The following is a 25,126-nucleotide window of genomic DNA, read 5'->3' on the forward strand; positions in this document are numbered from 1 at the left end:
TGGGTGGGATCTGTGAAGAATATGAAAATTTCTGACAGTTGATTACAAAAGGATCCTAGCCTACTAACTTGGACTGTATATCTCATTTGTGCGCAGCTAAGCACAGGTGAAAATAATTCCACCTTAACTGAAAGGTGTTTTCATGATGAGGAGATGTGGGCTGAGCTGTTTCAGACTTGTCAGCTGCTCTGTGCCTTTGAACCTGCTGGTGCTGGTTCCCAGGAAACAGTTTCTCCTGTCAGAGCCAGTCTCCAGTTCAGGGGAAGAAATGCAGGGTGCACTGTAGGTATCCTGCAGCAACAGTAATGTATGATTTGGCCTATAGATAAAACCCATTTTTAACTCTCTTTTTTTCAGTTTGATGCAGTCCATTTGCATTGTTCTTCTTTTAGACTCCAATAACTCTGGGCCCTGATAGAAGGGAGGTGAGCTGTGCCCATCATCAGGAGCCACCCTGACTTCTCACTGCATCTCTGGCTGATGCTGTGGTTCCTTCTCATCATTATTAACTCTTTGCAAGAGAGCTCACAGCTTGCTGGGCTCTTCCCATCTGTACAAGAGCAGCCACGCTGTTCAGTGCCTCTGCTCAGCAAAGTGGCAAGAACAGCACCCAAAGGAATGTGCAGATTATTTAGTACTATAAATCACTTTGCTGACAGAAAGCACAACATGAAGAACTCTTACTATTAGTAACAGGCCTAACAAGTGTTACATCTATATCGAAAGCTGTTCCACAGTCATAGGTGAATCATAGGATCACTCAGGTTGGAACAGACCTTCAAGATCATCAGGTCCAGCCACCACCCTGACCTGCTGAGTGCCATCACTACACCATGTCCCAGTCAAGCCCATCCTCCCTATTCCCGAGATAAAACTTCATTCTGATGTAGCTCAATGTTTTTAAAGAAGCCCTTATCTGAACTGCTTTCTTTACATCTCAGTTCTCATCCATCAGAATGTGTATGTTGAATAGTCCATGGGTCTGTTTATGTTTAGCTGAACAGCAATGTAGAATGTTATTTAACTATTTTCAGTTCTAACAGCGTTTCAAAGACAGCACAGACTGTCTTTGTGAGAAAATGACTCCTTATATTAATAAAGTTGTAATGTGTGTCCATGTACTTTACTAAAATGATGAAAGATTTCTAAAGTGAATTTTGAGGGAATGGGAAAGCTTAGGTTATCTAAAGCCACTGCTTTTCTAAGCAATGCATCTGTGTAAGACAGGAATGGGGAAGAGGACTTGCCAACTGGACAAGGCAAGAAAATATTTCTTTCTTTCTGAACAGTCTGACAGAGCGACAGTCTCCACAGTCCAGAAGAGACAGAAGGAGGTGCCTGGTTTTACACTGAAGACATCCTCATTGAAGACATCCTCATGTTGATGGCTTCTGGAAGTGAGATTCTCCATCTGGAAGAGGGAGGTTTAAGGAAGAATAATAGCAGTGTTTTTGACCTGTCGTATTGAGGACTCTCTTGCTGAGAGAGAAGAAAAAAGACTGTCGCCACTGTTCCTAAATTCCCCCTGATCCTCCCTCTTCACATTGAACAAGCTTAATTTTCATTCTGCGGGCACCCAGCCTCACTTCCAAGCTTTGTACCCAAGCAGGTGCCAGATTACAGCCATTGTGGGATCTGACAGAGAACACAGTGGGATCAGGCTGATTACAGTCACAAGGAATTTGCAAGCTGTTAAAAACACTGGAGAACATCCCCATTGCAGAAAAAAAAAAAAAAAACTAATTGATGCACTTTAATTGGTTCTGTTGTTGGAATTAGAAGAGCAACAGTAAGCAAACCTTATTATTTGTTACCTTTTAACCTTTCTTTTTTTTTAAATCGTATTGTAGTGCACAGTAAGACAAAGTACATCTAGTTTCTGTGCACTAGATGGAGCTGCCCAAGTGAGGCATGGGGGCACCTGGATGTGTAAGTCTTATTACTCTCAGTGCAGATTTCTTGAAGATTCATACTGTCATATAACTTCTGATCATGTTGGTATGTTTTCAAAGCTGCAACAGATGGGATGGCTGCAAGTGGAAATAGAGACTGGGCTGCAACCCCTATGCTGTAAGTTTGAACCCAGTCATGACCTAAAATAACAGAAGATTAGTTTCAGGGTTGCTTGGTGTTTTCTGTGAGATTAATTTTTTTATTATTATTATTTTTATTTATTTTTGTTACTTGTCTTCTCAGTAAAAATGTAGTCATGTCTGAGAAATTTTCACTGCATTTCACAGCCTATTAGAATATTTAAACAAGAGCACAAAGAATGAACTCTTGTTTCCAACTGACAAGCCTTTCCCACAGCTCCCTTAGTGACTCCTCAGTAGACAACAACCTCGTGCTTTTTAAAGGTACATAAGAGATATTCTTAAGCCAAATACATTGTTATCCTATCTACAAGCATAGAGACAGAGAGACACCCCACACATTTTTGTGGGCCACTGCAGAGTCATAATCCAGTTACTCACAGACATTCACTTTGTAAAATGCTCTGACAATCATTTTAAACCTACCCCATTTGATGTTTGATTGGATACAGCTTGACTCAAAACTCTACAGATTTATCCATGGAGAGAGCATGTAGGTGAAACCAAAATCAAAGTCAATCTAGAAGTGTTCAGGACTGTGTTTTCCTTCAAGATCTTTAAACAACTATTCACATTTGGTCAGCCTTTAGATACCCGGACAGCAAGCCTGAAACAGCATGACCAGATAAATTCTACAGCACTGCCGCTGGTCATGCCCATCTAATGCCAAGGAGAGGAGCCAGAGACTGCAAAGTGGCAACTCGGGAAATTGCAAGAGGAAGCAGCTCATCTTACCCGGCTCCTTCTCAGCCTGTAGCAGATCAGTCATCCTTGAGACAGGCTACTTTTCCAGTGTTGCTTGTGGATGGTGGGGAAAGCTGTTTTCTCTCGTCTCCCACTGCATGCAGAGCTATCAAGACCTTATGAGTTGCACGAGGCTTAGAAATGAGGCAAGTATGTTTTCTCTCTGCAAAGGTGACTTTGTACACAACTGTCTGCATACAGAATGGTCCTAAAGCACAATGTACTTTGTTAATGTGCTCAGTTCTGGTACTTTAAGGCAACACTCAACAGCCAGTGGCACCAAATCCTTCAAACGCAAGCTACCTGATGAGAGTCTATTGCTTGACTGAATGGCAGCAATGCTCAGCCTTGGGGTCATTAGCACAAGGGGCGCTAATTCCACTTCCCTCACTCCTCTCATAGCGTGCATTAAGTACACTAGTGCACTAAGGTGAGCTTGCATTATAAAGAAGAAAATGTTCAAAGCCCAAACTACAAGTTTAGGGCTCTGGGACCACGTGGAACAGGTAGCCTGGATCTCAGTCTCCTTCTGCCCTTAGCGCTTGAAAAGCCAGCAAAGAAAGGAGACAGATTGCCTGCAGCCCTTCCCATGCTCATACATGGCCTTGGCTGTGTGGAGGATGCTGCTGCTGCCTAAGTCATCTTGAAACATTTAGGACCAAAACTGCTGACTAGAAGAAAGCAGACTGTATGGGTCCGTATGTGCACTGGCATGTGCATGTGTTCACACATTCATAGAATCACCAAGGCTGGAAAATACCTCCAATGTCATCTAATCCATCCATCCACCTACCACGAGTATTCCCTCTCTAAACCATGTCTTTTAGTACCACATCTAATTTCTTGATGTTTCTTGAACACCTTAAGGGACAATGACTCCAGCACCTTCCTGGGCAACCCATTCCAGAGCCTGAACACTCTTTTGGAGAAGAAGTTTTTCCTAACATCCAACCTGAATCTCTCCTGGTGCAACTTGAGGCCATTCCCTCTAGTCCTATAGCTAGTTACACAGGAGAAGAGGCTAACATCCACCTTGCCACAACCTCCTTTCAGATAGTTGTAGAGTTCAGGTAGCTGACTCTTCATATGTGAAGAGACTTGGAAAGATGTTCCAGTCAAATCTTTGCTCTGATTCAGAACAGAGCTTTTTAACTCAAGTCGGGGTATCAGGGCTGAAACCAATAAATTCCACAAGTGTTTTGGCATTAGTGAACTTTTCTTTCTTCAAAATCACTTGCCATCTTGCAAGATCATTTCTTTCCATGAAGCAGTCTGTTACAGCCTATACACCAGTTCTGACAGAATCAACTGCTGTGATTGTGAGCTTATATATATCTCCCAAACAGAGCAAGACAGACAACTATTTCTATAAAATGTCAGAAACACAATTATTAGGGGTAGGGAAAGGTTCTGGTCTGCCATGAAAGGCAGCAGCTTTGCTTTTAGCTGAAAGTACTGCTGGGCCAATTAAAATGATCACAGAGGCTCTGCTCCTTCATATTACAGGAATGCCCTTTCAAAATGCACTAAGAGTTTTGGCAGAACATTTTGCCCGTGGGGCAAATGTCTGTAAATTAAATATACAAGAGTTCAGTTTTTGAGATTGGAAGGAAGATTGAAACAGTCTGGGGTGGCCTGTGCTGTTATGTACCTTTATTAAACTTGGAAAAGCCAAGGAGACATGCTAGCTTTTCAGCATGCTCAAAGCTTTGCAGGGCTCTTGATGGGCTGCTGCTGCTTTTCTGAAATGCTGCAAGATACAGATGGGTCGGACACAGCAATATTTCCATTTACTTTCAGGATATGGAAGTAGCATTTCCTTGTACTCCCTAGGGTTTGCTCTTCTACTAAATGACAGTGCAGAACATGCTATTAGCAGAGATGCCAAAACCTAGCTAGTGTCTGACACCTTAACCCCCCTAAGAATTATATTGAAGTAGTGGAAAGATCTACCACAGTCTTTATTTGGGGAACGGCAGGGACTTCTGCTACAGCAGATGAGTGAGTGGGTCAGAAAAGATTGCTATATACAGCAACTGCCAGATGAAATTTGTTGGCTGCTCAGAAATTTATTTCTGACCATTTCTCCAAGCGCATCTTAAGCTTTGTACCACATGAAGTGGAAAGGCGACTAGGAATATTATGCATTCCAATGACCTGTTTGATTTTAATACACAGTTAACATTTCCTTAGCCCTTTGCCTTGCACAGGCACCCCATGAAATGCTGCTAAATTACAATTAAGGCATTTGAAATGGAGACAGAATGGCACAGGATGATTTTTACACCACTGGTGTAAAAAACACTGCTGTGTTGTTTCCAGAGAGGGCTGGCTAGGGATGCTGCTACCAGACTTTTGCTTAGTGCCAGAATACATCTGCACTTCAGCCTTTTATCAGTGCAATTGATATGGCACCTGGCTATTTGCACTGCAATTAGCACTGGGTTAGATTATGTCAATAGCAACTGTCAACGGGGAGCTGCACTGAGTGCAGCAATAAGCTTACTGTCTATTTTAGGGGAATGGATGTTGAATGCAGACAAGTTTGGTCAAGAAAAGGGATCTTTACCTGTGCCTGATAACCTCACAAAACCCACCAGCTGGTGAATGGCCAAGAACAGGTAACTCTGAAGATCTGAAGAAAAACACACAGGAGCAGAAGAGTAGCAATACTTGCAGAAAATCTGCTTCAGAATGATGCTCTGTAAAAGTGGAAAGAGAATTGTGGGACCTATAAATGCATGGACACTTGTTCAAGCGGCACAAAAACATGGGTGCTGCAAAAGGGCAGGGCAGGTGCCTTGGCAGGCCACAAGCACACAGCACATTTGAGAGCAAGGCTGAGGAGACAACATTGTGATCAGTACAAAGCTGTTTTCAGACAGAAAGTAACATAGGTATTTTAACATTCATGCAGAGAAAAAATCACCCGATAGAGCTAACTGCAAAGAAGTCAATTGAATTACATCTACCTACCAAAGCTGAGCCAACACTTTTGTGAGTCACTCCTGTTGTTTCCCAATGTGCATGGCTTCCATGAACTCAAGGTCGTGCTGTCTGCCTGTGTCAGCGCTGAACAAATTTCTCACTGCCAGCGACTCTGAGCCAACCTTGCTGGAAATCCCAGCGTGTCATTTGGGTCCATTTCTCCCGTAGCCCTGCCTTTCCCTTACCATAAATCCACAGAATTTCAGTGATAACTTTCCCTTTCACCTTACAGTATTTTGGTAGCTTTTGCTTAGGGCAGCTTTTTTGCTACTGGGAAGGAAAAGTTAAAAATAATCTGAAATGAATTACACAGGCTCGTGCACACACCAAGTCAAATTCCTCTCAACTGAAGGAATTTTGACCATCTGGAAAGCAAAGTAATGAACTTTTATATTTACATCTGTTTGCGCATATATCAGGACACTGATCATGTAATTTGCAGCTGCTGTGTAGATGGAGCACAGTATGTGCTGCTGCGTTTTCCCTGTCTTAAAGGTTTCTAATGCAGTCGGGCCTGCTGTGACCTGTGGGTTATGGGTTATGGAGCTCTCAGAATAAAACTGAGAGCTGATTGCTTTATTATTTTTGTCGGATTAGTGTTGAAATTATTTGGAGGGTTTAACACAGGAACATTTAGATGTTCCCAGTCCTGTTGTTTAAGGTAACACTTACAGTTCATCTCAATGTTTTTCTGACTGCATGCTCTGGCGCTCAGGGGCTGAATTTTCTGGAGGATGCAGATGGGAGAGAGCTGTGTGCCATCCCCTCCCTGCATGTGTGTGTTAGCTGCTGTGCATTTGGGTGTGACACTGGGTACTCATAGCTTTCAAGCTGTGTTACCCATGGCATCATGAAGCTTCCTGGAGCTCATATTTTTAATATGAGTTTAACAGTAGTTTTCTGTTTTTTCTCTGCGAAGAAAATGGATTAGCCTAGGCACGCTGTGAACTTCAAAAACTCTGACATGGGATGGTTCATGAATCCCACATCTCCTCTACACCTGCTCCCTCTTCTAGCAAGGGTGGTGGGAAGCCTGCTGGGGTACGGAACCTCCCTACCTCTGTGGCTCTGCAGGCCACAGGGCCCCATTTATCCAGCCTGCTGATACAAGGTCTGTTCAGATAAATGTCCCTTACTCCTTGGGTGCACAGACAGATTTTGGTGGGCAGGCAGCTTTCTTTCTTCTTCATTTTCCAGTTGGTTGAAGCCCCACCAACATCTGACCTTCGCCATCCATACACATCTCCATGCTGTAGGCCGTAGGCCAGCCCTTCCCAGTCTGCCATGGGGCTGCACACCCTTTGTCACCTTAACATCCTTATCCCTTTCCCATACTCTCACAAACTTTGGAGATGGCCAGGACATACCACCTGGTGTCACCTGTCCACACTGTTGGGTTTGCAGTTACCCAGCAGCAGGTCCTGCCTGGTGGCTGGCGCCCACTTGAGCAGCTCTTTCTAACTTGGGGCAGGGATCAAGGCAGTTCCTGCTTATTTGGGGTGAGCTGGGTGTACTGGTCACAGTGGGACAAGCAACTCCACACGGGCAGGAACAAACTGCCAGCAGCACCTGGGACAGCCTCGAACGTGGGCTTGGACTTTGACAGTGTTCCTTCGAGCAGCCTTGAGAGGAAGAGAGGGAGGGCGGTGGCGTGACCAGCCCGGTGGCCTCTCGCTGACTTGACACAAACATGTTTTCAAGTCCCCGGAGTGGCTGGCAGGGAACATGCTGTCCCATCATTTTGCTGCTTCTCTCTCTGGAGAATGTGAGAGCAATGCCAAGAGAGGCCGCTGCTGCCTCCTGCGGCCCCAGCGTACACAGTGTTTTTGCTGAGGAAAAAAAAAAAGGATGGAAAGCTGTAAGCAGAACAAAGGAGCCAGCAGCTAACAGCTGAACAGCAGCCACGAGTTTCCTGAAGGTTGTTCTTAAGGTTTATAATCATTCTCTCCTTGCTTGCAGCAGTGTTTTGTGTCCTTTTATCTAGCACCAGCCGCAAACCTGCCCTCTGCTTAAACCCACCCATTCACTTCCAAGTGTCTGGAGCTACACTGACTATGGGAGACATGCTTGGCTTTTTTAGGCTCCCAGCCCCGAACAGCTGGAATAATCTTCTAACATTATTGAAGCAGGCCCTCACATTGTTCGGGTTTTGGACACTCTTAATCCTTTATTCTAAAAAAGCCTCAACTGTGTGAAATGAGCGCCAGCTGTGGCTGGCCACTGCTGTGTGCTGTGCCCTGTCCTTCTGCCTCCAGGCACAGGCAAAGCCCTTCTATCCCAGCAGAGCTCGTGGTGGTGTGGGCACAAGGACAAGCTCCTTGTTTTGCTTGACAGGGATGCACTTACCCCTTGGAGCAAGCAGCAGCTCTGCACCCAAGCTTCCCATTTTGTACCTGGGCTTTTGGTCTCACCTGGTTGGAAGGTTCATGGTTTACTGGTATGCCAGTTGCACTATGTTGGACCAGAGGGACAAGGCCGAAACAAGAGATGTCAGCCAGCTCAGTACTTTTAAACTGGCTATTTGTGTGTATGCACATTTCTGGTGAATGTGTCTTGGATGTCTAAAAGTATGTAACATTCTCCTTCTCTTCGGTGTGTCACTCCATTGTAAATTCCTCACAGCATGCGCTGTTCTGTAGTCCATGTGGAGATAACACAGTGATACCAGAAACTTCCCTGAGGTTATGCTCTAAAGGAGTTAGAAGTGAGTATGCTTCTTGTCTTCTAGAGACCTTCACGAGCACATGTGTCTCTCTGCTGTCCAACAGCTCAAGCCATTTTGGCTCTGTTCTCCATTCAGTGATGTCAGCTGGAAGCTTACCATAGATTTCAGTGGACATAGAGTGAGGTCTAAAAATTAATTGTCACTGCTCTATTGTTCAACATTTATGTGGGTTAGTATGCTGATCACATTATATGATACTTCGTACTGCCTGAAAATGAGAAAATAAGGGTTTAGCATACATTAGAATCATGTTACAAAGAACAGAGTTCATTATGGAAATTCCATCAGCAGAAGTTCTCAAAACTGCTTAGAGTCAGCCTATTGATATTTTACCTATATTCTTACAAGTGAGAACAATTGAATAACTACTTCTGGAAAGTACTTCTGGAAAGTACTATTTTTAAAAAAAGTTTTATAAGTGAAAACTTAATATAACATACACCAATGTTCTTTGATTATGCTAGAAATGTCTTAGAAAAAGAAAAAAAGCAAACTTGCTGTGTTAACATAGTTCAAAGAAAAAGTAAAGAAGAACCAACAGCTCTGCCTGAATCTCCTGTCTGTTCTCATGAAACGAACTGACCACCCCCTGACACTACATGCTGCTGAGGACAGAACTCTCATTTCCTGTAGCAGCTGATGTGTTCATTCCTGGAAGGAAATAGGAGGATCTGCGGTTCTTTTCTGCTCTGCTGGACTGCAGTGGTGTAGATTTAAAGTCAGGGCACATCCTCTCCCTTAGCATCAATACTCCCAGGTGGAGAATATAATTCCACTGCAGAGCAAAGGAGAAGGCAACAAGAGGTCTTTGGAGAAGGATAAAAACATTTCTTTCAGTCAGCTCTGAATACTAATCTCTATAATATAATTTCTGAGGTCTGCCTGCAGCAGTTGATGGTGATCTAGTGAATAGCTTTGCCATTTCTCCAGCAGTTTTAACATAGATGCTGTCACTGGAGTATGCAGAAGGTGATTTTTATTTTTCTTGTTTGCTTAAGTGAACTGATCATCCAGTGGCCTTGAAAAATCATCAGCAGTTTTTGGCAGTGTGACATGCATTGTTTCCATCCTTCAGCCACAAGAGATAAGCTCGCAGGGTGCAGGCTGGCACCCAAGCAGCAGTGGGAAGTGCAGGGGAACAGGAGGGCAAGGCCCCCAAGGCCCTGCACATGGAGTGATTTGGACCAGTGGTTGTTTCTGGGCATCTCCACAAATGGTACAAATTATGAGAACTTAAGAATCTCCCCAGTCAGATTTTCAGAATGAAGTTTTGTTTGTCATGTACTTATGTAAAACCTGAAGTGAAGCTGATTGGAAACAAGAGAGAGCTGTCAAGTGAGTTCAGATGGTTTTATATCAGCTCCTAATAAAGTACAAACAAACTCTTCTGCGTCAACAAAATCCCACTCAGTTTTATGCCCGAGCAAACAGCTTCCTATGGTCTGTGAAGCAATGACACATACCCGTTAATATCCAGAGAGGCATAAACCACCAGAACGACCCCGTCACGAAGGCTGAATTCCTCCAATAACACCCTCTGTAAGCAGGGGAGTGGCTGCAGGCCACCAATACGCTTTGCAGTGCACTTTACGGACTGAGAGGCACGCTACCCCCAATAGGAGGGAAGGACAAACAACCCTGCCAGGTGTTCCGCCCTATGTACCAGATAGTTTGTTAAAAATCAACCAGAAGTGTTATGGATTACGTGCTATGGCAGTGCTTCTAGAAAAAGAGGGAATCACAAGCACCAGAATGAACACCTGAAAAGCGCTTTCAGTGCATCTGATTTCTCGATAGTCTTAATAATCAGCATCAATTACAGCTAACTCCTAATTTTCTGTAAAGGCCTGCCATTTATCAAGTAATGGGGTGTCCCAGGCAGAGGGAGCACAGCTCCAGTAGGCTGCAGGATACTGGACAGAGCTTTCAGGTTTTCGCACTGCACAGGCCTCACTGCCTGCTGCTGTTGCGAGGCACTGCAGCCAGCCAGAAACCCCGGCTGACACAGCTCTGCAGTGCCCCCGCTGGCATCTGCTGCAGGGTAAATGTTGTCTGGGATTTTCCATCATCTATCCTCTAGCCAGCAATGACAGTGGTGACGCTGTTTTGAACTCTGTGTGTTTGCAGCCTCCCACAGCCATCCAGAATTAGCAAGGGGGATTGACTCATTTACCTAAACAGACACATTTGCTAATACTTGAGAAAGCAAAGAGCATCCATACAAGGTATTTGCATGGGCCTGGCAGAGCTGACAAAGGACCTGAGACAGATTTCTCTTCTAGAGCAACAGATGGGAGACAGGCAGAATACACCAGGCCTTCTTGCATGGCATTGGGTCTCTATTTTTAGGCAATGAATGAGCTAGGAGTCAGCTCACAGCTGAAGCCTTCTGAATACAGATGCCCACACGTGCCCCGGGCAGCAAGGGTCCCATCACAGTTAACTGAGTTGTCTGAAGATGGGAGAACTATTCAGCTGGCTAATAGGTGTCTGTTTTAGGATGAGTTTTCTGAGGTCCTCGGGAAATACCAGATCTGGTCACCAGAATGGGAGCTTAGACGCTCAACTCCCACATACGCACACACATACTTATGTAGGGCTATGATAACGCGTGGGACTTGGTGTGCTGAATCCTCTGCCAAGGCTCTCGACTTTCAGGCCCTGTCAACTAAGGTAACATAGCACAGAAGGCTTAACTTGTAAACAGAAGGGGCCTGGAGCATCTTCTGTGTAAGGAAAGGCTGAGAGATCCGGAGCTGTTCAGTTTGGAGAAGAGAAGACTGAAGAGTGGATCACAACACTGTTTATAAGTACCTAAAGTGCAGGAGTCAAGCAGATGGGACCAGACTTTTTTCAGTGTTGCCCAGAGATAGAACAAGGGGCAATGGCAAAATCCTGGAGCACGGGAAGTTACATACAAACACGAGGAAGAACTTTTCTACTGTTCAGTGACAGAGCACGAAAACAAGTTGCCCAGATGTTGTGGAGTCTCCTTCTCTGGAGATACACAAGCCCTGTCTGGACACTTCCCTGTGTAACCTACCATAAGGAACCTGCTTTAGCAGGGGGTTGGAGTAGATGATCCCTAGAGGTCCCTTCCTGGAAACAATTGATTTTTTTTTCTACTGCTTTTTCTTATTAGAGCCACCCAGGCAGAACGTATCTGGATGTATCACATCACGCAACCTAAAATGCAGCAGTCCTAAACTGCAGATTCCCTCTCAGCTCCATGAGAATGCACTACAGCCTGCAATGGTGGGAACAGCGGCCACTCCTCTTGCTGTATTTCCCAGAGTTGGAAATACAATTTCCATGTCTGGGTTTTCAATTACATGACTCCAGCAAGGCACTGGGAGGTTCATTATTTGGGGTGCTACCTCTCACACAGCAGGAAACAAAGAAATTTGTGTTGTGTTGTCAGCTTCTAAGAAAAGCCAAATCAAAGTTGTTAACCGAAAAGTGTCCTTTCCACTTTGCACTGCAATGCCTCCCTAGTGCCCTCACCAATTAGCTGAGCCAAGAAATGACAAATGCCAGTCTCTACATTCTGTTTACCAAAATGGACTTAATTGCAGAGAGTTATTGGGGTTATAACTTGATTACTCAGATCATCAGCACCACTGCATGGAGAACAAGTTGTTTTTCCAGTCCAGTAGTACTTCTCATCAAAGATATCAAAGCTTATTTCGTAATAAGGCTATAGAAGGGACGTTACCACACACTAAGGGCAAAGTCTAGTATATCTGAGAGCTTGGTGAAGTGATAGGAAAGAGATGATAATGAACAAGCCCTTACCATGCACCAGAGAAATTAATTTGGAGGAGTGCCCAAGGCACTAGCAACAGAATCAGTGTTCAGCATTTTATCTAGCACCCTGGAAGAGAAAACACTGGATGTTTTTGTGTTATTTTTGTTGACTTCAGGAACCTTTGTAACGTCCAGATCAGGGGTAAAGGGCTGGGAAGTGCAACATCTGCTTATCTTCTGTAAAACCAGAATATCACTCAGCCATAACTAAACTTGTTGATTTCATTGCACTTCTGACACGCCAAAAGCAAACCAATCACAGTACCTCCAGGGTTTGCTGAGTCAGGAGTTGGGTGCACAGCCTCTCCCCCTCAATGAGCTTATGTGCAGGAAGGAAAAAGAAATTTCAACTTCTGAAGCCTTCTAGACAGCAGGAACTGGGGTGGAACAGATTGCCTGAGAACAGCATGGGGAAGACTGTGCATTACCCGCTAAGGCCATGTGCTTGTCTGACTCGTTGCAGGCTGCCCACATTTGCAGCATGCCCAGCTCACAGCTGCACAGCACACATCCTCCCCAGGATGCCATAGGCACCCTAACAGCTAGCTAGGCCATCTTATCAAAATTCAGGCAAATGCAGGATATTCCTGCGAAAACACAAATCAGTGAAAGGACCAGTTGCACAGGACTGTCTTATTGCAGTACAGTCTGCTTTGTCCAATAGCCATAGTTCCCTTTCAAACCTGCCATTAAAACCCAGTTGTCCTATTGTTCCAGAGCTACACAGCGTATGTTTTGTGTAAGGAAAGAGATAATCACCTTGACTTCCTAGGGAAGCCTTTGCATTAAGTGCAATTTGTTAGGAACCTCCATTGGGCAGTGAAATAGTTGGATTTTCCCCACAGCTGCTGCTTGGTAGCAGTCATGGGCACAACAGACAAAACATCTGTCACTTACCAATTTGGCTTCTGAAACCACTCCTTTTGGGACAGCCACTAATTTATCTTGTGCAAGCTGTTTACGTTCCCTATTTCTCCCCATCAAGACTTCAAGGTTACTTGCTTACCCTTATTCTGCAGCTAGGAATCTGCAGGGGCAGGATGTATTTTTGTAGGCAAGATGTTAGTAATCAAGCCTGATGTGACTGTTGTAATGAGTTACTACGGACAAGACAAGCATCAGGAGTTAAAAATCAAATGCAAAATAAATTGAAACAGATCAATATGATAATTGCATTGAAAAGAAATTCTTAAGCAAGTCACTGAGTACCATGTTTGCGTATGTGCCAGGAAACACAAGGGAAAGTTTTCATGGTAACAAAATTGAGGCTTAAAACAGTTGTTTTAACTGCAGATTTCTTCACAACCAGAAACTACATCACACGTGCCATATCTGATCTGTCTTGAAATTTCACATTGGCCTATACTTGCAGCATACTTCTTAGCAGAAGTAAAAACAGTAGGCAATCATTAAAAAGATTTTATTATAAAATTATTTCCATATCTACAAACAAGTAAAAGGCTTAAAACTACAACTTTATTTCCAGGAATAAAAATTCAGTAAAGGCTGAAAAAGATAAAATGCTATCTAGGGAGATAACCCTTGACTAGTTTTTAATACTAAAGGAGACTCCATAAGGCTTCCTTAAGTGCTACACACATCGTCTTCATTGTATGTTCTGCATATACAACTTCAAGATTATACTTATCCAGAACGCCTCTATCTGCAAGCACTATTAGACATTCGTTTACAGCACCCACATGCTTCAGATGCTTTTAAAACAGACATTACAGCTCCAACCTGCAGTAGCTGAAGCTATGCTACAGATCTACAGTCTATCACAAGATCGTAAATCACAATCATTACTGAGTGCAGACAAAGAGGTATTGTGTTTACTAAACAATAACTATCTAGACATATTTTTGTGACCTTATATTCAATACAAGGTCGAAGTATTCAAGTATATTATGGCAGTGAAAGCAGTTTTTTCCACACCTGTATTTTCTAGACAAAGATATTTCAGTTTTGTTATCCATTTCATTCACTGATTGAGTAAAAATAGTCCTGAACAGGTGACCTTTGGTGAGTGCAGCTTATTCACTGGAATAAGAGTGGCCTCAATGCAGTATTTAAGTCAATATGCTCAGTAATTATCACTTAGTTTTTGAAATAAATGAACCAAGTATTACTTCATTTTCCATTGAGAAATCTACCCCCAAAAAAGCCTTTAGAACACAAAAGGTAGATCTAGCTTTCTCTTACAGCTATTAAAAAATCATTTGCTATTCACAGTAGAGTGTGGAGTAGCTTCCTGCCCAAATACAAATCTGCTTAAGAAAACTTTTACATCACTGAGCAGGATGCCTTGAATACTGTATTTGCAACTTCCTTCCAAGGATCATGTACACTTAAGATAATGATGCTAGTTAGTCAATAAAAATTCAAGTAACATTATACAGCCCTGATAAACTTTGACCAGTTGAGCAATTTCCATTCCTTTGAGGAAATTCCATTACTTTGCTTATGAGGAGGGAAAAAAAAATCCACAAAGATAGGAAAGGTAGAAGCTTTAAGAATGGACCATTTCCTCAACAGCTCTCTCCCACTGGCACTTCTCCTGTGGCAATCCCCCTTCTGCTGTTCCTAAAAGTTGTTACATAGTTTTCAGTGCTGTTGATATTGTCAATCTCATTTCTTAAGACCTTTCCACTACAAAGGACAGTTCTTAGAACACTCTACTCCAACACTCCTCTTCCTGAAAACCTAACAGACTTTCAGTGCCCATCACAGCTCTCAAAGTATAAAATCCCCATGTACTTTGACACAGCATGGTCCAATACACGGTTGACAAAGATGCAGTAGACAGATGTTGGTTTAGTGCACTGAGCCCATTAGTCATCTAACAGACTAACGAAAAGGAATCACAGGATGACATTTTAAATATACTGTTTCCCATGTCATGCTTGCATAACACAGAATCACCAAAACCTTTCATTTCAACTTGTACGCCCAACTTCAGTTCCTGGAAAATCCTAACTTACTTGGCACATATTTTCCTGAGCACTGAGATAGAGGCTAGATGCAGGCCAACCTTATGGCTGTTAATAGCAAGTTACCTCGTTAAAATCTCTCTTCTTATTTACCTTATGCACAGGAGCCTTACTTCACTAGCTTTCCCGTGAACAGCTTGAAGAAACAACTTCTTGAGTGTAACTCAAAGCAAGACAGCACTTAAGAATGATTACTGGAATATAGGGTTGTTCCTTTTGTTAAGATGTGACTTCCTTACGTGTGGAGAACACTTTCTTCCTACTTGGCAAGGGCTCCCTCCCTCCATTCTATTCAGATGCTGTTTATAGCATGGTAGTCTCATAGTAAGGAAAGTGGATATTTTCCAGATGTTCTAAATGCAGCTTTAAAGTACAGGTGCATCTATCAACCTGAGGAATTCTGTAAGATGAGCTGCTGATATCTATTCTAGGAGAAAAATATATACCAGCTTAACTGATATTTATCAGTGTCAGAATTCAAGCATTAGACAGGACTCAAATTGCACACCTCTAACCACAGTCTTTGATCACAACAAAAATAGCCTGAGTTTCCTCCATACACATATCTCTTCTTTAAAGACATATGCACTTCTATTTTCTTCAGTCTGGAGTCCACAGCAAGATTTTACATTTAATGTATACAGCCTAGGCTATAACATCTTTATCTTCTTCCTCTTCTGACAGTCCTGAAATGGAAGAATTTGCCCTTTTGGAGGTAGATGAGTACTTCCAAACACTAGTCTCTGATAAGCCAGCTTGATCCCTTTGGATGCCTTGGATATCCACTTCTCTTCAGAGTGCTGCAGTCTGCTTTGGGCCTTTACATGGGATGCACCAGTCATCTGCCTCTGAAGTTACTTGGTAATGTTTGGAAGCAGATTTGTTAAAAACTGGAAGTTTTTCTACCGATTCTGTTGATAGGGCCTAAAAAGAAATCGAAATTACACTGAGAAAATTCATGCAGTATACCTCAGGTATAATAAAGTGACAGAACAAAATAGATTTACACAAATGTTTCTGTAATAGTTGCAACAGTTAACTTGCTTTAGTATTTCAGCTCTCAATTTAAGTTTTGCAGGACAAATGCAGTAACATTAGATCATATTTATGCATTTGTATAGGCCTTAACAGGTTTTCTGTAATCTGCCTGGAAGCACTGGAAAAGAAATACACAGAGGTACAGAGAAACTTCAAGATGTAATCTTTTCCTACCTATGTATTCTGCAGCTAGGAGCTTATTCATGATTTATTAGGGCATACATATAAATGCAACATGTAGCTAGTCAAGCAGTTTCTCCCTTTTGCACTGCTTCTCTACAGGTGCATCAGTATGCTCAGAATCATGCTTCTGGTATATTAGAAGAAATTCAAAGCAAGTTCCCCTTCCCATGAACAAATACAAAAATTAGAAAAGAACAGCTAGTACTTTTTGCATTGGCTACTTATTACAAGAACAACATTGCGTGTTATATGCCAGACTGTACAGCTGAAGATTAGTAATATGTGAATTCCTGGTATAGGCTACACAGCAGATATCAAATTCTATAAGGTACTTGACTCTTTCATGAGAAGTTTACATAGGCTTTCTTGTCAGAGTAAAGAACGAACAGTAAGGGAAACAAAAGATCTGCTACTCGCATCTTGTCATTTCTGTTACTTCACTTTACCCTGGTACTTTCTATTCTACAAACCAGCAGACACCAAATCTACCTAACAGGAAAACCTCCAAATTTGATTTCGAGCTCTCATCAGTAGTTATTCAAAGATACAGCTAAGTATCTTGAAAAGAAAAAAAAAAGCAACAACTTTAAACGTACTGGCATTTCTTTTTAAAAAAAAGAGCTTTTCTATCCATCAGCAGATAATTCATTTACTTCAAATATGATACTGAAGTAGTCACTTCACTGCATTAACGGTGGTTATCAATGTTTATTTAGTTTTACAAAAATCAAAACACATACCTTCAAGTAGATAATAGCATCTGTTCCATAGCCACATATGGAGTAGAGATTTAGGTCTCCTTGGAAGTATTTGGCATATAGACGGGAAATTGGCAAGCCATATCCAAAGCCAGCCTAAAAAGAAAGTACAGTACAAAATGAATTTCTTACTAGCTCCTGTGACTTAGAGATAAACAGCTAGAAAATTTTCAGAGACCCTAGACTTCAGGAGTCCTTTGCACTTCCTCTTCTCTTAGAAGATCTCTAATCAGTTTCATATGGAAATTAACTATTTAAAAAGAACCTCCATGGAGGAGGGAAGATGTATATATACACTCAAGTCTTACTTTTATGCATTAACACTTCCGTATTATACCTTTAAAGACACATTGAGCTAGATATTAAATTTATTTCATAGTGTTAATTCTTATCTATGAGGCTCAATCTCTGCATACCCTACAAAGCAGTAGGGTAGACATAGTGTTAATTATTTATTATTAACCTGCCCAATACTCTAGCAACTTTACTAGCAACTTGAGCATTGAAATCATCTTACAAGAGGAGTTTGTCGACCATCATCCATCCTTGGCCTTGGTGCTGTGGAATACATGTAGCTAAACAGCTGCTCAATTTTCCTTACTGGAACACCACCTCCTCTGTCAGAGATCTGATTTAAAGAAAAATGAAGTTAACTATGATCGTGTACTAAACTTCCAACAGTAATAAATGCTATTTGTTTCATAGCACATTATTTTTCAGTTAGAGAATTGCTCTAGATGTAGGCTATCAACAGAAATCTGTTGTCACAGAACTTGTTGCAAGTTCTAATGGAATTTGCTGCAGCACATGCAATCATAAGGATTATATTAAGGCCATAAAGTAGATGGCCAGTGAGATACCTTAATGGCCAGGTCTTCTTTTCCGAGAACAACTGTTACTTCAACTGGAGAGAGGGAAGGACTGTTCTCTTGAAATTCAACTGTTGCTCTCATTGAATTCTATGGAAATGAAGGTTGCCATTATCAGTGCTGAATCCATGCATTAAAATCAAAGTAGTTTAATATCTCTATTACTACGCAGAAACACAGTTACCACCAATTACTACCAATGCCTAGCTTCAAGAAACACTTTGCAACTTATCTTACATAAGAAGAGCAGGAGCTTTCACACCTAAAACACACCTCTATGTTTTGAAAGATTACTTTTTTGGAAGATAAGTTTTTTGCTAACATCTAGCTAGGCCAATATAAATTAAACAAACCAATAGCCTTCAAAGTCAGTATGCTTCTGGAAGAAAAAACTGAGTTCAGTAGTTGTTAAAGACCGCCAGAACTCAGTACCCTATGTTGGCAGCACATTAGTTCAGCCTTATTCACTACTTCAAGATGCATTACTTGCCCCACAGCAAAATTGCTCTATGGTTGTCACAAACCCATGTACCACTTACTCCCTCTCTCCACTTTATCCTGTCCCAGTTGCCACCACCATATGAAAATGTCCAAATATTTTCCTAGAAAATGCCAAAGCTACTTCCCAATGCAAAACTCTACTTCACTCAAGTCTAGCTAGAGAATAATACCGAAGCTCCTGCTAAGAAAACTGAAGGAAGAAACAGCATATATTGACATACCTTAAAGAGCTCAAAAAGCATGTGAAAAAGATGAGACGGAACATAGACAATGTTAATTGGTTCTCCTGGAAGTTTTCCTAAAGAAAGAGAAAGACAGGCAAGACTTAGAGGGAGATAGTTTTGCTTGGTTGGTTTTTTTTTGGTACTGCATCCAAATTTTACAATAATCAAGTTATTTGCTAAAACAAACAACAAAGTCTTAATTTTGAGTGTTTCCTCCCAACTGAACAATTTTGTTTTGGTAATAATTATTAAGCTGGCGATAATTATTAATTCCATTCCATAGGCATAGGCAAAGGACTTTAGAGGTTAAGACAACAGCTCAAGATCCCACATGCTGGCAGCTTAGACTAGAACCTGTGTTTCTCAGTCAGTAGACAGACTTTTCCCACCCCAGATACAGAGCTCCTCTCTGAGAACTTATTTTAAGTACAGACTAGCCTTGTACTCAAATTTGTAAATATAACCTCACGAAATCACATTTTTAAGATGCAATGACATCTGACAGCTTAAGTGAGGCAACTGTAACAAAGTGCAGAGGAAATACCACAAGACAAGTCAAATGGTATGTACCATCATGACTTTAGAAATGAGAGCCTTTTGATTCATTAAAGGGATTGATTTGGCTACAATAACAAGTAAGACATAATCATACCATTTACTTGGTTAAGCTTCAGTTCTGGAGATGTTAAGTAGTACTGGTCACACAGCATCTTGGAACTTTGAAAAGCATCTGAAATATATATTTAAATAAGTATGTGAAATGGAGCATTACACGCTGTAGAACATTCTAATGCATGGCAACATACAATTTTTAACTGTGATAGCTGCTAAGGTGATACAGACTGTAAATCTTTGTTTTACAGGGCATTATACTGTTGAATCCACTGCGTGCACTGAAACTGAGAGTAAACAGGAAGTTACAGCAGCATGGGCAAGTTTTCAGTACAATTCCATGATTCTGTAAAACAGATGCATCTGGGATATTATGTAAGATTAGGTAGTGCTGATTTCAACACTACAGATGATCTTCACTCCTACCTCATCTGACAATTGCTAGGCCTTATTCAGACATTTTTAACTGCTACATTATATATCATAACTTATAAAAGCTCATGTTTTGATAGACTGCTTTCAGCTATTTCAACAAGAAACTCAGCATCCCACACTACACACATTGCCTACCCAAACTATCTGCAACCAAATACTGATCACGTTGACAATATCAGAACACTTACCATTCACTACCTCAACAACATCACAGCAAGGATCAATACTTCCAATGTGCCTCGGGTGACTTGATCTGGATTTATCATCAAAAAGAAGAGCTGTTTTGGATGAAAACAAATACTGTATTTAATCATAATTGCTATACTACAAAAAATATTTTATATTAAGACTATAATCATAGCAGACAATAACATGAGAGTAATGTTTATGCCTTTTTAGATTTAAAAAGGCAATCTACTGTCAGCAGACTTATGTGCAGTTCAAGATCTAAAGGCTTTTCAGATGCAAAATAAGTGCCTAATCTTCCACACGAGGCTTACTACTTCCTAGACTACAGACTAGTTGTAAGTTCTCTCATTACTTTAAGTCATACAGACGTTGCGAGACACAGAATAGTTAAATAACTGAAACAGATCTCTAACATTTCTAAGCTGTGTTTACATTAAGTTGTTTTTCATGAGGCTGAAGACGGGAAAGTTGTAGCTAGAGGATCTTTAAGATCCCTTCCAACTCAAACTTCTCTATGATTCTATAAAGTTTTTCCACAGATAAGAATTTCTACTTACTGTGTTGGTTCATTAGCATCCGGGTGGAAATGCGGCTCATGTAAAAACGATCCAAAAAGTACTGAATGTTTTGATTGGTGACAGGATCTACTTTAAACATATCTTTGTATTCAATTACTCCTTGTGCCATTGTAGGGACTACATCATGATGTCTGTTTCGAACTCTAATTAATGTATCTATAAATCTAGATTAAAAAAAGTCTTATTAGAATATCATTCTAAGACCACTTGGAAGCAAGTTTTGTATAAAGTTATTATCTAATCGAGCAGCACAGATAACTGAAAGAGTCTTAATATGGTTTTTTTTTCCCCATTCTTTTTAGAATTAACTCCTCATTGACTTAGAATTCTGAGTTTGATATTTTAATATAATCTACATAATCATTACCCACGTCAAATCTGTGACATTTTTACTCATTCAAAGCAGTTTGCATAGAGGAGAATACAGTTTGCATAAAGGGTTTAAAAGTCTGTATTGGGGTTAAAATAAAGTCCCCTAGCTGACATCTTAGAAAGAAGCTAGGATATGATATAATTTTTGTTGATTTTTTCATCATGGTAGATTGAGGGGCAGCATGACCTTCAAACAAAGCTACAGAAAGGTCTTTTATGAGAAGTATTGCTTAACTTAATCAGATACTTATACCAGCTTGCTCTCTGCTCAGCACTTCATACTAGATTATCAAATTCAGCTCAGGATAATGGTCATTCTGAAGTGACTACATTGTGAAAAATCAAATGCATGCTCAGAAGGTCAATGAAATAAACAGAAAGCTTACTCAGATAAGACTTTTTGGTCATCTGGGCTTTTCTGATGGAACTCAACCAGCTCCATTAGACTTTGGATGTACCTATTGAAAACAAGAACATGCTATCAGTTGATTTTTATTAGTAGGAACAAGAAAATCAGTGTCTTGTTCAAGTCATTACTCTTAACAAGTTGCTAGAAATCTGAAGTCTGTTCAGAACAAAGCTCCATCTCAGTACAGGAACACAGATAGTCACTTCTGCCTAAAACCTAGTAGTCATGCAAGTCTTTTTGTGCTTGCCACCCAGAAAGGAATTTAAAACATCACTGCAGTAGCATTGACTGCTCTTATAATTCAAGACAAGGAAGACAGGCATTTCAAAAGAAGACCCAATTAACAATCATCATTAGGAAAGTACCCAAGCAAAAATTTTTCCAGGTCTGATCAGCTTTGACACAAGCTAAGTACTTGAGCCTCTTTGCTAACAACATCTGACAGCCTTGACGCATATTGTAAAGGCACATCTGTAGTTTACTAGATTAAGAAGTTTCTGGATCTTACTCTAATACTTTCGTTCTTCATGCAAGTGCTGCAGTTGTGCCAGTAGAACAAGGTTAAATCAGATCCAATCACTGTCAACTACAGAGACGATGTTAACTGAACTATAAACACCCACCTCACAGGTCAAGGCGATTTGCTACAGAATGGAAGCTCTGTTAGCAATTCTATAAGGGAGAGATTCAAATGAGAATACAACCTGATCTTCCATATAGCTCTGCTCTGTTTTCATGTGGCATGCACAGACTCACTCTCCTCTTGCTTCTTAAAAAGTAGAAGCAAGTTTTCCTTGCTACATCAAATTGTTGACTTGAGATGCTTTTTAAAAAAACATAACCATGCTTTTTTTTTTATTGAATTTTTGCATACTAGTCAAGGACAAGGTAAAACAGCTTGCAATTCAGCTTTGACAAATGAACTGCATTGCCTGTGCATTTTGTTACTGTCTTATATTACTCAAAAATATCGATGACAACTAAGCTGTTGAAGCCATGTTATTTCACAGGCTCAGTCCAGGCTATTTTTACTTACCAGCTTTTCACTAACTGCACTGATGGGGTGCTTAGCAATTTATCAGGAAGAAGTTCAATTTCTCTCAGTATGTTCGCAAACCTCACAGGGAGCTCTTGGCGCAAAAACGCAAAGGAAGTCCTCTCACATCCATTAGTCAAGCCTATGAAACAAATCCAAGAAAAAGCATGCTGAACTATTTTTCTCCCATATGCAAGTACAAATTGCCACCTTTCCACAGACTTCAGGACTATGCTGATCGCAAAGAAGACCGTGATTACTGGCCAGTTCTCCTATGCGCACATGCGTGTGATGTGTTTATGTGACAGCAAGACTTGAACATTTCCCATTCTGACGGAGGGAAACAGTCGTGATGCTGTAATCCTCCCGAAGCAGCTCTCCAGCCTTTGTAAACACCTCGGTCTGACCGTGCCACGTGAGCAGCACAGCTCACAGCTGCCAGCTCGGTAATCGGATCTGGGTACAGCCTGTTCGCTCCCTCAGAACAAACCTAACGACTCCTCCTCGATAACGTGCGCCGCAGAACACGAAAACATCCATCAGCCGATTAACTGCTGCCTCCCACACCCTCATTAACACCCGCAAATAGAGCCCCAGCGCATCCCAGCTCCCCTCCGCGGGGCCAGGGGGCACAGCCCGGGCTCACCCTCAGCGCGCACCGAGCCTCCCCACACCACCGCCTCCCCCCCCAAGCCCCGGGCTGACCGCCACCCCCAGGGCTCTCACCGAAGTCCAGCAGCTGTTTGATGGAAAGCGGGGAGGGCGAGAAGCGAGAGAACTGCTCCACCTCCCGCGGCAAGCGGCTGCTGCGGACGCTGCCGGCCCCGGCCAGGGGGGCCGCAGAGCGCAGGGCGATGCGGGCGGCCTTCATGGTTGCGGAGGGGTCAGGGGGTGCCCGGTCGGTCGGTGAGGCGCTGAGTGCCAGCGAGGTTCTCGCTGCCCCTCCGTCTGTGAGGGCACCTTCACGTGCCGCCTCTATTTACACCCGCGGGGGGCGGCGCTCCGCAGCCCCGCCCCGCCCCGCCGAGGGAACGTTCGTCTCTCCGAGGCTCGTGACGGCCGCTGGCGGGCACCCCGTGCTCCCATTCCACGCCCCGTCCCGTTCCCGGTGGCACGTTGCCAGCCCCGCGGGGAAGTGACGGGGCCACCGGGCTGCCCCGGCCCCGCGCCGTGCCCGCTGACCTTGGTGACAGGGCAATGTCAGCCCCGTGCTGCTTCGCCGGGGCCCGAGAACACCGCGCTGCCCATTGCCCGCTCGGGAAGAGCCCTTCGCGCCGCCGTGGCCGCTGAGGGGCTGCGGAGCTCGGGGGCCTGCCGAATGTCCCCTGTCCCCTGCCTGGATGCGCTCCCTTGGGCTAAACGCGGCCCCCGTCCCCAACTCCAGCTGCACTGCCAGCCCTGAAGCACGCTGGTGCTAACCATTAGCCGAAAAGGAAAATATTGTTAACATTTGCAGCCCCTGCCTTGCAGTCAGCCTAGGGGATGCTAGCACAGAATTATTAAAAGTTGGGGATCTGTACTCTGAAGTGCAAAGGGAGCAAAATTAGATCTTAACCCCATGATTCAGAATTTGACGTGTAGGTCATCATCGTGACCGGGATTAATAGTGGCCAAATCTCTGCAGACAGCTGCTTTGGTGACGTCCTGGTCCCAAAGCTTTGCATAACCCTTACTTTTTCTAAAGCTGATCTGGTAATTGACAGACCGAACTGCTCTCTCACTATTAGCCAATCTTCCAGGGTCACAGATGGGCTGGGAAAAGTCTGCACACCTCTTCAGTGGAGGGAGAACTTTGATCTCCAGTGCTGGTCTGCATTTTCCTCAGCTAAGGCTACAACATTATAGGCAGTTTTAATAATGTAGCCTTCAGCAGAGAAGTTCCTGGCATCCCAACTCTTAACAATGGAACTATGTAATAATAAATCAATGATAGAACACAATCTGGTTTTAATACTTAAATATAACTTTGTTCAATATTTATATACAAATGTTTATATACATTTTTATACGCATATACATACACAAATATATATACTTTTTCATGGGAAGGAAGATAGTTTCCTAAAAAGAGCTTCACATATTTTAACATGCAGAGGAAAACACTTAGCTTATCATTTTCTTGAAGCTTTATCTCATTTTTGCCTTCCTAGTCATTATGTCTATTATCCCTGCTTTCTCTTCTACTTGTTCTTTCATTATTTTATTGCTCCCCATGGGGTAATTACTCTGTTATTGTTCCACCAGATGAATCAGTTTTTACCACAGTGACAGAGTGTTGGCATACAAAAATGTGAAATGAAGCAAAATGAAGATATCTAATCATAGCAAACATAACCTTTTTGATTTTTCTGGTGTTTGCCAGAAGTTGAAAATTTGGGAAAGGTTTTTGGGGTTTGCTTTTGACTGTTTTGACTTCATTTACCTGCAAGTTGCAGATGACTCATGGAAGTGAAAATAACCTACAAAGTGGTTTCAGTTACAGAGCATGGGTATGACAGCTTTTGATTTCTTTCAGGTTCTTCTTGGAGCTACTAATGAAGGGGAAGCAAGAAGTTCAAGATTAACACTTTGCAAT

General features: G+C 42.3%; 1 protein-coding gene across 1 annotated transcript; it reads right to left on the minus strand.

Moving 5' to 3' along the window:
• Positions 13,761 to 23,531, minus strand: PDK4 (pyruvate dehydrogenase kinase 4). Its single transcript, XM_021388080.1, has 11 exons — positions 23,278 to 23,531; positions 22,552 to 22,693; positions 21,493 to 21,564; positions 20,714 to 20,898; positions 20,156 to 20,245; positions 19,573 to 19,650; positions 18,918 to 18,994; positions 18,187 to 18,285; positions 17,844 to 17,954; positions 17,309 to 17,422; positions 13,761 to 16,271 (listed from the first exon to the last, which is right to left on the minus strand). Exons 1-11 carry the CDS (start codon positions 23,420 to 23,422, stop codon positions 16,140 to 16,142), a joined length of 1,245 nt encoding a protein of 414 aa, XP_021243755.1. The 5' UTR covers positions 23,423 to 23,531; the 3' UTR covers positions 13,761 to 16,139.

Source organism: Numida meleagris, chromosome 2, assembly GCF_002078875.1.
Source record: "Numida meleagris isolate 19003 breed g44 Domestic line chromosome 2, NumMel1.0, whole genome shotgun sequence".
In the NCBI taxonomy this organism is placed as follows: domain Eukaryota; kingdom Metazoa; phylum Chordata; class Aves; order Galliformes; family Numididae; genus Numida; species Numida meleagris.

Excerpts from the sequence above, each read along its gene's own strand:
- PDK4 (XM_021388080.1), bottom strand. The coding sequence starts at position 23,422 with ATGAAGGCCGCCCGCATCGCCCTGCGCTCTGCGGCCCCCCTGGCCGGG. Across the intron at positions 19,651-20,155 it reads TGTTGTTGAGGTAGTGAATG|ATGCTTTTCAAAGTTCCAAG; the intron begins GTAAGTGTTCTG and ends TATATATTTCAG. Across the intron at positions 16,272-17,308 it reads ATGCTATTATCTACTTGAAG|GCCCTATCAACAGAATCGGT; the intron begins GTATGTGTTTTG and ends ATTTCTTTTTAG.